General features: G+C 33.8%; 1 protein-coding gene across 1 annotated transcript; it reads left to right on the forward strand.

Annotated features, from left to right (window-relative positions):
- Nucleotides 1-1,262: 1,262 nt before the first annotated feature.
- LOC144309417 (RNA-binding motif protein, X chromosome-like) lies at nt 1,263-13,219 on the forward strand. Its single transcript, XM_077890479.1, has 9 exons — nt 1,263-1,389; nt 3,570-3,688; nt 4,159-4,265; nt 6,928-7,102; nt 8,578-8,730; nt 10,612-10,726; nt 11,595-11,720; nt 11,800-11,888; nt 12,393-13,219. The coding sequence occupies exons 2-9, from the start codon at nt 3,580-3,582 to the stop codon at nt 12,695-12,697; spliced, it is 1,179 nt and encodes a 392-aa protein (XP_077746605.1). The 5' UTR covers nt 1,263-1,389; nt 3,570-3,579; the 3' UTR covers nt 12,698-13,219.
- The last annotated feature ends 1,432 nt before the right edge of the window (nt 13,220-14,651 follow it).

Below are 14,651 nucleotides of genomic sequence, written 5' to 3' on the forward strand. Positions count from 1 at the left end.
TACACATTGTATTATTATTATTACCATATTTATATATTTCCCAATGAGATCCTTCCAGTGGGTAATTTATTAATTCTTCATTTGTATTATTAATTGATATTAATAGATTATTTAAATATTTATAATAGTAATTATAGCATTCTTAGTAAAATTCACTAATAAAACCTATTTCTCCAAGAAAGAGCCCATCGTATATACTGGACATTAAAAAAAGTAAATGTTGGGCAGCTCCGCTGGCTTAGCAGTTTAGAGCCGCCTTCAGCCCAGGGCATGATCCTGGAGAACCAGGATGGAGTCCCGCGTGGGGCTCCCTGCATGGAGCCTGCTTCTCCCTCTGCCTGTGTCTCTAGGCCTCTGTGTGTGTGTGTGTGTGTCTCTCGTGAAATAAATAAAATCTTAAAAAAAATTCTGAGCACCTCATAATTTGAGAAATATTGTAAAAATTAGCAGACATAAGTTTGGTAAAATAGATGGGAGCAGTAAAAACTGTAGTATAGTATCATGTCATATGAATCATAAATTTTGAGAAATAATGCAAATTATGTCTGTAAAATATGTTGAAAAATTGCAGAGAATTTCACAAAAATAAGTTTTAGTTGTATTCTGTAGTTATTTAAGTGTGTTTTCTCATGTTAGGTTGCATTTTGGAAGTGAATTCTTAAAATTTCATAATGAAAAGGAATAATCTGTTAGGTAATAACAGTATTTTTTAAGGAATAGAAATGTTTTTATTTTAGCATATAGATTTGTTTATTAAGGATTGTGTTTATTGTGCATTGATTGAGATCAGAAAAATCTTCTTACAGGGATTTGGTTTTTTTGTTAATTTTGGAAATTTTGGTCAAACATTATATCCAGGTACTTGAGGATAATTGAGGATTATGTTTTTCAAATATGTGTATTTCAAAGCTGGTGAAAGTTTGGATTCATAAATGCTTTTACTGTTTTTATTCCTTTCTCTTACTGTATTTTTCATCACTGTTTTTTTCTTTTCACATTTAAAAAATTACTAGATACCATATGACAATGCACTGACAATATCCAAGGCAGTGATAAATTAGAGGATTATTTGTGATTAGAAGTGTATTTTTTTCTTTACGTAGGTTGGGTTAACATAACTGGAGAAAGTAAATAATAAAAGAGAAGTGGAGAACACATTTTATCTTTTAATGTTTTTTCAGGCTTTTCCCTCATGAGTCTTTCACGTCGATTTTATTCCACTCTATACGGCTTCCTTATTCCCTCCTTCCTCTGTGGCTCATCATGCAGTCACATCCGGGTTCCTTAGCGCGGTTAATTTGCTGCGCAGCGCTTCTCAGCCATTAGTTGGACTAGTGGTCGCTCACGGGAGGTTTAACGGGAGGTATCTGAAAAGCCGGAGGAAAAAAGGTAAGGAATTCAGGATTTTGGGGAAGAAAGACTTCAGGAAAATAGCCAGCAGTCATATCGTATCCTGTAAATTGATGAAATGTGGTAAATCAGACTTTGATTTTTCTCTCAGGCATTTTCAGTAAATCTTAAGAATAGTTATGTTGTACAAGAGTAAATATATATGTGCATAGAATATTTAGAGGAGTTAGGTGTCGGTCTTTTTATTGGAAAATACGTTTTCGTTTTTCTTCCACTCAGCAATGTGTTCCTGCGGCAGCAGGGGAAAGTCTGTGAAGTTCTTGAGTTCTGTTGGTGAACGATGGGGAGGATGGGCAAACAATGCATGGGTGTTAGGTTTTGGATGGTATATATGGTATTCGGAATTGTATAGTCAGGATAAGAACTCTTTTAATGATCTTACCAACACATTAATGCTGTTTCCCTTGGCTTTGCTTGGTTACATCATGGAGGCTCGGCACTGCTTGTCTGTCGAACATATAGCTTGGGCGCCATTTTGATTGATGTGCGCTTTTTTTTTTAACGGATTTTTCTCTTTGCGTGTGGTGGAAACAAATACAGGGAAGAATTATTAACCACTATATTAGAAACTTATGCCTTACTAATCAAAAAGCAAAATATTGATTCACTTAACAGAAATCCTCAAAGCATCCAGTATAAATTACAATGCTTAATTACATGAACTATTTGCTTGTCTTCTCTGTATAACAGTGTCTTAAATTTGCATTAGTCAAGGTTTTTCCTCTGACGTTAATTTTATGACAGCGTTAAATCTTTTATAAGTATTTGTTTTTAAATATTTTATTTATTCATGAGAAACAGAGAGGCAAAGCCACACGCAGAGGGAGAGAAGCAGGCTCCATGCAGGGAGCCCGATGCGGGACTCAATAACAGGTCTCCAGGATCACCGCCAAGGCTGAAAGTGGCTAAGCCGCAGAGCCACCTGAGCTGGCCCAAAATATTTTTATTGAGGGTTCCTCCGTGGCTTAGCGTGGCTTTCAGCCTTGGCCAGGCCGGCCCAAAATATTTTTAATGGGACAGCCCAGGTGGCTCCGCGGCATAGTGCCGCATTGAGCCTTGGCTGTGATCCGGCAGACCTGGTATTGGTCCCGCATCAGGCTGCCTGCATGGAGCCTGCTTCTGCCTCTGCATGTGGCTCTGCCTCTCTCTTTCTCTGCCTCTTTCTCTCTCTGTCCTCTGTCTTTTTCATGAATAAATATATATTTAAAAACAAATATTTTCAAAGCTTTGATTGCTGTAAAAAGAAAGTCTTTGGTCTGTGACCAAGATAAAAGCATAGTTGGGCAAGGAAAAACTAAGTAAGTTTAAAATATTTATTGGCACTTAAGAAAACTTAAAAATTTTTACTGTGAGATACAGAAACACATTTGAACTTTATTTCTAGATTTTAAAAAATGTAAACCATTTGAAAAGCAAAACCTGTATACTGCAGCCAAAACAAGTGCAGTGCACTTTTTTTTTTTAGGATTTGTTGTTTTATTTATTCATGAGAGACGGAGAGAGAGGCAGACGCAGAGGGAGAAGGAGGCTCCATGCACAGAGCCCGATGTGGGACTCGATCCGGGGACCCCAGGATCACGCCCTGGGCCGAAGGCAGGAGCTAAACCACTGAGCTACCCAGGGACCCCCTCTAAACAATTTTTTCAGACGTTCATAGAGAGTGCAACATTTTTCTTGTTAAACCAGTGCTCATTTTGCTCTTTACGTTACAGGTTTAATTTCTCTTTAAGGAGGAAGGGATAAAGGGAAAGGGACAGAGAATCTTAACCAGGTTGGGGCTAAGATTGCAGAAGAGGACACAGTTGAAAGAGGAAGTGAAGTGGGGGTACTACCTTCATCACAGTACCTTGATCATGACCTGAAGAAAAATAAGAGTCCACAGCTCAAGCAAGTGACCTACTCAAGTGATCCTCATTTTAGTCACGTTTTTCTTTGTTTTTAATTTTTACACCTAATTGGGGCTGGAACTAATGACTGCGAGATCTAGTACCACCCTCTACTGAGACAGGCACTCTACAAGTTTTATTTCCATTTTAAGACACAAAACAACTTATCAAGTCTACTTCACTTGAATTTAATATGCATGGTGCAATAAAATTAGATCTTTTGTCTTCCTGCTTTATTTTTCTAAACGTGTATGTATTATTTTTTTACATCAGTTACAGCAAAATGGTGGAAGCAGATCGGCCTGGGAAGCTCTTTATAGGAGGCCTCAGTATCGAGACTAATGAAAAGACTCTGGAAGCAGTATTTGGCAAATACGGTTGCATAGTGGAAGGTAACTTACAACTAACATTTGTGCAAATTTTTGAAGTACATTATAGTAAATATATATAATTTAACAGCTAACATTTTTTTTGTTTTTGAAACATATTTGAGGAGTTTTCCTTCCTTAAACATTTGTGTTTCATATTGAGAAAGCATTAACAGCAATGAATGAAAATATCCATGTAAGATTTCTTACTATTGGGGAGAGAAAAGAAGGAAGAGTAAATAAATATATAGAGATGCAGGGCATTGAAATGGGATAACATAGGCTAACTGTACAGTTCTTCACTGTTGATTTTTAAGAACTTAAAATGAATGTAAAGTTTTTTAAATTACTTGCAGAATTTTTTTACTTTTGTATCCAGGATATCAGGTTAAAGAGGACTTCAAAAAAATCATCAAAGGGTGGATTGATCATTTTCAAAGTATTAAAGTTCAGTTTTATATGACATTAAATTTAAAATTTTGTATGCACTGCAGTTCTTTTGATGAGGGATCAGGAAACAAACAAGTCCAGAGGCTTTGCTTTTATTACATTTGAGAGTCCTGCCGATGCTAAGGATGCTGCCAAAGATATGAATGGAAAGGTAAAAGAATGTCTTAATTTTCTAGCCCTGTTTTTTAGTGAACAGTATTTTTTTAGATTGTTTCTATTATTCTAATTTTTTAAGGTAGCATAATGTCTGTGCCAAAGTTCTTTACTCATTACTCTTCTTTTTGTTAAATAAATCATGGAGGACTGTAGTTGCTAAGAAGTGAAATGAACATGAGCTATAGCAATATAAATGTATCTTTGCATTAGCACAAAAATAATTTCAACAAAAGTAAAATTAAAAAAACTTGCACAGAAATAATTACAGTAGAAGTACAAACAAGTATAAAAAGCTATTGAAATTCATGGAAGTATTTCAGTAGTATAAAAGCCTAGAAAGACAAATAAGGAAGGTTAATTTTGCTACTTGGGGAAAATAATTCTTGAAAAGTTAATAGTTTAACAGAACCTTTACATTCAAGTAGGCATTCAGTTCTTGAGGACAAAAAATAATAGCAAACTGATGAAGTGTTGATCAAAACAATTCTCTGGTCACCTGAACCCAACTTTGTTCATCTTTCCTTAGTAAATTTTTTCTGTAATCAGTAATTTTTGTAAAATAGTTGTTTATTTTACTATAGTGGGCGAAGATTTATTTTGATCCAGCCTTTAATATATTGATGAATAAAGCAGATAGTCTTTTTCTTTTTGAATCTTAAAATCTAGTAATTATGTATTTCCTGTTTCTTTTTTTAAATATTTCAGTGATTCTGTAAAAATACTGTATTGTACACCAGATCCGCTCCATTTCAACTTTCTTCTTTGTTTCTTATTTTAGTCTGTTTTATGGCTCTAATATTTTTTAAGCTTTCTCTCAAATTTTTTAGACTGCTCAATCAGTCTTCCTTGGTCAGCCTTAAAACTCAAACTCAAGTTGTATATTTACTCCAAAATTTCACTTTCCCTTATTATATATATTTATACATAAATATGTATTTATATACTCATACAGCAAATTAAGTTCATTTTTAAATTATTTGTGGGACTTTTTAAGTTCACATAATGTAGAATACATATGTTTTCTTTCTGCCCCCATGGATTGTTTTTTATACAAAGCAGGCTGTCATTACATACTAACCTTTTTACTTTGCTTTCATATTTTATGTTTCTTAGCATGTTGAAGTTGGATTTGAATAAGGATTTTGTGCTGTATACAGAGGTGAATTAGCCTTATGTAATACGGTGATTCCTTTTCTTTCTGGTTTTCCAGGACAAGAACCTGTAGTTTGTCAACTTTATTCCTTAATTCTTTCATTCAGCAGATGTTTTTGTACTTTTTATGTGCTAGCCATTGGTAAAGCAACTGACTAATGGTTGTAAGTCAGACAAAATAACTTTTTTCTGTATTTGAGAGTGAAAGATAAAAACAGTGTAAACAGTGTAAACTTATTATACAATAAGTATAAGTTTCATATGCACAAAATCATCACAAGACACAAATAATTTAGTTAGAACTTGTAGGGAGATTGGACAGTGTTTGTACCCATGAAGATCAAGGGATGTTAGGTGAATCCTGTGTTTTGCAAAGGAAGCAGCCATGTATGACTTGATGGAAAATATTTTGGACTCAGAAACAGCAAATGAGTCCCTAGCATACGAACTGCCAGTAGTGGCTATTTAGATTGGGCCAGGTCCCACAGTTACCAGAAGCCTTGGTAGGAAGTTGGGATTTAAGATTATTTTCCATAAGTAATACAGAGTGACCAGAATATTTTATGTGGGACAGTTATTCCAAATTATGTTTTTTTTTTAAATTTTATTTATTTATGATAGTCACAGAGAGAGAGAGAGAGGCAGAGACACAGGCAGAGGGAGAAGCAGGCTCCATGCACCGGGAGCCTGATGTGGGATTCGATCCCGGGTCTCCAGGATCGCGCCCTGGGCCAAAGGCAGGCGCCAAACCGCTGCGCCACCCAGGGATCCCCCCAAATTATGTTTTTAAAAACCATATTGGCTCCTGTAAAATATTGAAGCATTATGAAATTGTTGGGAGATTAAGAGACTTAAGCATCTCTGAAAAAAAATAATGAATAATGAAAGAATAATGAAAGTTGTTTTCTAGGGACATATTTAAAGCACAGCTAGGGAGCAGGAGAATATGGCAAAACATTAAGGACCAGGGAAGTGTTACATTAAAAGAAAAGAAAATTATTATAATTACAGTAAGTAGAGCTGCAATTATATTAGAAAATTCCCTTTTAATTTTTAATAGAACAAATACAAAAAATAATATAGAACATAAATAATCATTTTAAAAAGTAATAGTAACTCCTAAATTTTAGTACATATTGTTATATACACCTTGGGACAGACACTGGAAGATTTAAATGATTGAAATATAAAAATGAAGTACTATGTTTTAGAAAATGTATATTTTAATGATATGTGAAAGTTACTAATTTTTGTTAATGTAGAGGGTATTTCAAGTGCTTTTTTTTCAAGGGGTTTTAATATCCCATACATACTACTTTTGTATTGGATGACTTCATGAAAGGTGATTACTAGTTAAATATCTCATATTTGGCATGTGAAGGGCCTGGTTATTTTTTTTAAGGAAAAGCATGTTAATCTCGAACTTGATTTTAGTGTCAGTAGATTTGTAAAACCTGTTTATTTGTTAAATTGGTGTAATATTACTGATACTATAATCTCTTTAGTCTTTGGATGGAAAAGCAATTAAAGTGGAGCAAGCCAACAAACCATCTTTTGAAAGTGGTGGAAGACGGAAGCCACCACCTTCTCCAAGAAACAGATGTCATCTAAGAAGTGTGAGATGTGGAAGAGGAGGAAGTGGCGGAGCAAGAGGACATTCCTCACGTGGAGGACACTTGGGTAATGTTTTAAAATAAAAGGATTTAACCATAGGACTGAAAAACAGTAAGTTTGAATGTATGGAAGGATCTGAGTTTTTATTTACATTTTTTTAGAAAATTAAGATTCATTAGATGTATTAATACTGATAATTGAAATATTTCTAAAAGCTAAGGAATTAGAGTTCTAAAAATGATTGAAGTAATCAGTTAAATAGCATAAATTTCAAACTAATTTCAAACTGCAGTGCTTTTTTTATATATGTATGTGCAAACATCCATGCAAATATCTGTTGTCATTGTGAAAGGAGGGTATTCTGCCATGGTCTGTTGTAATGACATTTGCATTTGGGGAAATATCAAAGGGAAATATCTAGAGCTTTCTTTAGATTTTGAAAGATTTTTTAACAGAAAAAGATTGAAGGCCACTGCTTCACAAATACATATATGTATCTTTGTTGTGCGTGTTGAAGAACAATTGAAAATAGTATTTATGAACTTTATGGAGATGACTTTTTTACTCAGTATGAAAGGGAGTCACTTCATATATGAAATAAATTTTGTTTCTTCTTTAGCCAGTTTTTTTTTTTAAAAATCAAACATTAAGTTGCTGTTTTTATATAAGTTCCTAATAATCAGGGGTTTTTTTTTTTACGAAATATCTCCTAAAGTAAATTACAAAGTTTGCCCTGTTTAAAAGCAATTTTGTTTTTATTCACTAAACTGATCTTGAGAAAGTTTTACCTATTTCTAATATATAGGAATGTTCATTTCTTTTTACCTGTGACAATACTGAGGAACGAGGATAAAAATGATTTTGGTTATTTTAAATAGGCATATCTTAACATACTATTAAAATTAATAGAATGTGTGCATTATAAGAATTGTATATGTTTACTTTTTTAGATATGCTTATTTGATGCATCTTCCTATTTAGATCTTTTTAAATATTTTAATTTATGCCCTATGTTGTGCTTTTTAAAGTAGCTTTCTTGACATCTGTATTATGTAAGCAGTTATTTACTATTTTTCCCCACTCCTTCAGGTTTCCCCAAATAAGTCTTTTTAATGTGAGTATAAATGTTTCATGAGTTTTTTTAGGTTTTCCAAATTAACTTTCACAGAGTAAGTCTTTGATTTTTATTTATATCATGTAAGAAAATACCATTAGTTCATACAAATATGGATACTTAAGGCCATGATACAGTTTAGTATTTTTAAACTGTAACTGAAATTTAATTTAAAAAGTTGATTGTAGGGATCCCTGGGTGGCGCAGTGGTTTGGCACCTGCCTTTGGCCCAGGGCGCAACCCTGGAGACCTGGGATCGAATCTCAGTCGGGCTCCCGGTGCATGGAGCCTGCTTCTCCCTCTGCCTATGTCTCTGCCTCTCTTTCTCTCTGTGTGTGACTATCATAAATCAATAAAAAAATAAAAAATAAATAAATAAAATAAAAAGTTGAATGTACTTTACTAAAAAGATTTCATTTAAATACAGATGATGGAGAATATACTCTTAACCTCAACATGAGTTCTTCCAAGGGACCCTTTCCAGTTAAAAGAGGTCCATCTTCAAGAAGTAGAGGCCCTCCTCCTAAAAGATCTGCTCCTTCTGCTCCTGGACATAGCAGTAGAGGAATTGGAGGAAGAGGTAAAATGCTATGAATTACAAAGACAATAGTTTTTTTCTGGATGAAAGTCAGCTCTTTTAAACTGAGTATTTAAGTTTCAAGAAGCAAAATGGAAAGGAGGTATGTGAGCATATTTATTGATAACTGTTTTGTTTCAGTTATGAGGTAATTCTTCAAGTTCATATTTTAAATACAGTACGTAATTAACAAACACCACAGTGGGGCAAAACATTCTTATTAAATACATGTTTGCTAAAGAACTCCTCTTGATTTTTTTTAAAGTTCCTACTAATATGCTTTGATTAGTGGTCTCTTTTTTGCAAGGTTTCAAGATCAAGATTTTCATGAATATCACAACATTCTGTTAGGGAACACTTTGATATATAGCATTGTTGGGCTGTGTACTTTGATCACTTGGTTTGTCTTAGTTATAAAAAATAAATGCAATTTGTCATATTTTTTCCTATGTTTGGACCATGATGGAGCTTTACTAAAAAGATTGTTTTAAATGCAGATGATGGTGGATACACACTTAATCTCAGCATGAGTTTTTTGAAAGTGTATAGGCTGGTGATGGCCTCATCTAAAAGTTACTGGAAAGTTAAGTTATAGAAAGTCATAATGTTTATGTACAAGGCGTTGTTTCATTTTGTGAGAATACTAAAATAAATAATTTATGTGAGTTATATTTTCTGCTTCCAAGAATCCTCTCATTAGGAAAGAAATGTTGTGTAAGTATTTCACGATTAATGAATAGGAAATATTTTGTTATTTAGATGAAAACAGATCAATGTGGGCTTGGATGGTTATTTAATAAAAGGGGTAGGGAGAGCAGGGTAGGGAGATCAGGGTACCTCGCATACAAGGTACTAGAAGTTTTGCAGTTGGGGGTGGTAAATAGAAAACGAAGAAGATACTTAATAAAACAGGAAGAGGCACAACTTGTTTCATTCAGTGGAGATATTGTTGTAAGAAAAAAAGCAAGGATGTATAAAATATGTTTAATTAGAGAGAGGTGGCTGTAGAAAAGAACATAGGAAACTGACAATGGAGTAATTACCTGGTATGTTAAAGTGACTTATAAATGCTTTTGCTATGTTAATATTTTGAATAATAAACAAGTATTCTTGACAGTGTTCCTATATATACACGTGAGTAAAAGACTACAAAACATGGAGAATCATAAGACCTAAAAAATGGTTGAGAATAAAAGGAAAAAACTAACAGGCACTAAGGGGGGGGCACTTGAAGGAATGAGTACTGGGTGTTATGCTATATGTTGGTAAATTGAACTCCAATAAAAAAAAAATACAAAAAAAAAGAACATGAAAAAACTATGGTAAGAAAATATTCTGACATTACATTATAATAACTTAGCTTGATAAATACTGTGATCTCTGAGGGGCAATTGGAAATATTTTAACCAGGTGTGGTAGGTAGAATATGTATGTGGAAAAAAATAGTTTGGTTGTAGTGGGACCATTGTAGTGGAGAGAATATTGAATAGCTTAAGAATGACTAATGAACTTTCTAGTAACCTGAACAAAAAAATCAAAGAAGACAGTGACAAATAGGAAAGAAAAACTGAGAAGTGAAAATAGGGAGATTTAGAAAATGTATAAATAACTACCAAAATTGTTATATTTAGAAGCTTTTTACTCACGCAAATTTGAAGATTACTCAATATTTATATAGTGAGGGGAAGGTAGCAGAAGATAAAATATTCAGGAATACGTAAAAAGTAAACAAAAGTACATATAAAAGTATCTTAAAGTACATACAAAAGTACATATAAAAGTATCTTAAAGGAGAAATCTTAATAATTGTGGAAAGACAGTGTTTTGGATTTTTCTTTTTTGCAAAGCTTATGAAGGTACTTATTTAAGAATTTTCAAATTAAGGTCCAGTATCACATGGGAGAGAAAATTATAGAGGTCCTTCACGCAAAGAGCCAGTCTCTTCCCGAAGAAATGACTATGTATCACCAAGAGATGATAGTTACAATGCCAAAGACAGGTAAAAGAAAGAGTATGTAAACAGTTAAGTCATAGTGGAATTTTTGTTGTTGAAGTGAAATTCAACAAAAGTAAAGATTTTAAAGTTACCACTTTAGTAACATTCAGTACATTTATAGTATTCTACAGTTGCCACCTTTATATATATATTCCCAAAACATTTTTATCATCCCCAGATAACCCATAATGTTACCCCCTACCCTGTCTTCAGGGCCTAACAAACACCAATCTGTGTTCTTTGTGTATTCACTGTTCTGCATTGATTATACTAATGGAGTCAAACTATTGTAATCTTCTATGTCTGGCTTTTTTAGCATCAGTGTTTTCAAGAAACATTGATATGTTAGTATGAATCCTTATTATGGTTTTTTATATTACATTATATATGCTATTAACATAGTCTTGTATATTTACACTGTAGTACAGTTGTGAACATTGATTTGCAAATATTTGAGCACCTATTTTCATCTCCTTTGGGTATATACTCAGGTGTGGAATTCTGGGGTTATATTGTAATTCTGTATTTAATTTTTTTAAGGAACCACTAACCTTTCCCACAAGGACTGACCTATTTTTACATTTCTGCTATCAATGTATGGATTGTCTTTTGTCTACATTAATAACATATTAATATTTTCCATTTAAGAAAAATTATAGCCAGTGTAGCAGGTATGTGAAGCAGTAACTAGTTTGGGTTTTGATTTGTATTTACCTAATGAGAGGTACTTGTTTGCCATTTGTGTATCTCCTTTAGAGAAAAGTGTATTCAAGTTTGCTCATTGAAAAAAGTTTTGTCTTTTTATTTTCTGAGTTTTTAAATATATTCTGGATATAAGAAATTGCATTTTAATATTTGCTGCTTTATTAAGTTATTCAAGCAGAGATTATCCAAGTTCCCGAGACACCAAGGATTATGCTCCACCATCTAGAGACTATTCATACCGTTACTGCAGCCATTCAACTTCTCGGGACGAACATTACTCTAGAGGATATAGGTACTATAAATATTTTCATTTTTATCAAGTAGGTGCTTGCAATTCTTAATTGTTACATTAATACCTTTTTTAAATTTAGTGATCGTGATAGCTATGGTGGTGGTCGTAATAGAGATTATTCTGAACATTCAAGTGGTGGCTCTTCTCGAGAATCATACGAGAATTATGGTAAGAGTCTGGTTGCTACTTAATTCTCCTATAATTAGACTTAACAGGCCATCTTGTTGTGTTTATAATGTTATTTTTAATTCCACTAGGAAAAATCAGTTTTATTGGTTTGAAGATCTGAATTACTTTAATAGTTCATTTAAACTAACAGGTTGCTTTTGAGGGTAAATTGGTAGTCTCTTTTTTCTCATTAAAAACATTCTAACATTTTTAACAAGGAAGAAAGGATATTTAATGGTATGAAGCATAGGAAAAATATAAAGGTCAGAATTTCAGCACATTTTCAGAAACTGACTACATTTATTCCAAATTATTTAGCTTGAAACATGCTACATTTACATTTTCTTTTAAATTTAAAATGCCCTGATTATTGCAGCAGAATATCTTTTCAGCAAGAGCAGTTCAAAATTTTTTTTCCAAATATTTAGTACTTAAACTAGGATCATGGTGTAATGCCACAAAAATTTTAAAGTAGTTATTTTTACTTGAACATTGATCTTTCAGGTACCTCCCGTGGTGTACCTCCAACACGTGGGCCCCCTCTCAGTTATGGTGGAAGCAATCGCTATGATGATTACAGCTGCACACGTGATGGATATGGTGGAGGTCGGGAAAGTTACTCAAGCAGCCGGGGTGATCTCTATATAAGCAGTCGTGAGCATGGTGGCAGACAAGAACGAGGATTTCCACTCTCTATGGAGAGGGGGTATCCTGCTCCTCGTGAATCATACAGTAGCTCAAGTTATGGGGGTTCCAGAGGAGGTCGTGGGGGAAATCGTTCTGAAAGAGGAGGTCATAGCAGATATTAAAAATAACTTCAGTACCAGTTTTTTTCCAAAAGAAATTTAAATGCTAGTTTTTTTACTGTTATTTTAGTACTATTAAAAGAAAAATGTTACTTTAATGAAGAAAGGGATACATTATTAACCTGCCCTCCATGAATTTTTCAATAGGATGAAAAACAATTCAAAGTAATTTCAAAATTTTTAATGATAATTGATGAAAACTAGAGAAGTTGTTTGAGTGTAGTGTCCACATTCTTAAAATTTTCTGCCTCTTTACCTTAAAAAAATGCCATGACATGGTATTATCTGATTTTGTTACTGAGTTAAAAAAAAATGTGAAAGCAAAAGAGACAGGAAAGCAAATTTCTATGGAAGGTAAATTGCACTGTTTGCCTAAAATTTCCTGTAGTGTCTGAACAAAATGGATACAATATAAAGTACTATGTTATTTTTCCACAGCAAGCTGTACCTGTTTTTCAGTTGGGCATAATAGCCCAATTATATGTTTATTCTTTAAATGTAAAAAAATTTGTTAAACTACCAAAAGTGTTTGCCTTATTATTCTCTTAAACCCTCCTAAAGAAATTCTGTAAGCTGAAAGAAAAGTTAGATGCAAGATGATACAACAGTTTAAGAAATAAAGGAAACATCCATTTACAGCAACAGATGACCAGAGTAGGAATAATGGTAATGAAACTAATTTTCCACCTAGATCAGAATTGCATCAGTAAGGTTTACAGAATATTAAGGTATAATGAAGAGCTCCTGGATTTTAAATAAACAACTCAAAAGTTTTGTATATGCTCTTACAAACATTGTGTTATTGGTAAAATATAAAGAAAATCATGAATTGCAATTTTTAAAATTAAGTTTTGGAGGATGAAGTGTCTAAAAGCTTTGACAGGCCTGTGAGATTGAGTTTGGAAAACTTCTGGAATACTGCATTTTTAAGGAAAAGCATAAGGGAAAATTATACACTCGAGAGTCAAAGTTAATAATCTACCTCACGATACTGAAATCATAAAAAGGGACACAAGGAAAAAGCAAAGTTAGTCAAAATTTTAAACTAAAATTACTTTCAGGGATCCCTGGGTGGCGCAGCGGTTTGGTGCCTGCCTTTGGCCCAGGGCGCGATCCTGGAGACCCGGGATCGAATCCCACATCGGGCTCCCGGTGCATGGAGCCTGCTTCTCTCTCTGCCTATGTCTCTGCCTCTCTCTCTTTCTCTCTCTGTGACTATCATAAATAAAAAAATAAAAATTAAAAAAAAATAAAATTACTTTCACAAGTTAACTCCAAATGTTTAACATTTTATGATTTTTAAAAATATGACATCTGAACTGCTCAGTGGGTTAAAGCATCGGCCTTTGGCTCAGGTTAGGATCCCAGGGTCCTGAGATTGAGCCCTGCACGGATCTCCCTGCACAGCAGGGACTCTGCTTTTCTGTCTGTTCCTCTCCTCTACTTGTGCTCTTGCTCTTTTGAAAAGAGACCTCTCAAAGTCTTAAAATACAGATTAAGTAAGGGGGAAGGACTGCTTTTCATGAGTAAATACTGATGAAGATCAGCAATACAAATAATAGAAAAAATTACAGAAACTTAACCTCAAATAGGATAAAAGTATTTTTCAAAGGATCTCCAAAGACATGACTCAAAAGGAGGCTAGGTAATTGAAGCTATGTAACATCCTGAGTTAAGGAAAGGAGGAGGTCTGGGGATGCAAGGTGAAGGCCATTCACAGGAGAGATGTTTAGAAAAGATGTTTATGTAAAAAAGGACTGGCATGGCTTCTTTTTGTGGTATGGGCCGCTGCCCAATGTTTAGGCAGTTGTGGCTGGGTGGGGGGACAGATAAAGAGCTTTTCTTGCAACTGCTGGATTCTGTCACTAGCTCAAAGAGACATGTATTTGAAATCCAGAAATAGGCAAATTCATAGTGACAAAACACAGGGGTTAGCAATAAGTAACTTCAAGTTACT

The sequence above is a fragment of the Canis aureus genome, chromosome Y (genome assembly GCF_053574225.1).
Source record: "Canis aureus isolate CA01 chromosome Y, VMU_Caureus_v.1.0, whole genome shotgun sequence".
Lineage (NCBI taxonomy): Eukaryota > Metazoa > Chordata > Mammalia > Carnivora > Canidae > Canis > Canis aureus.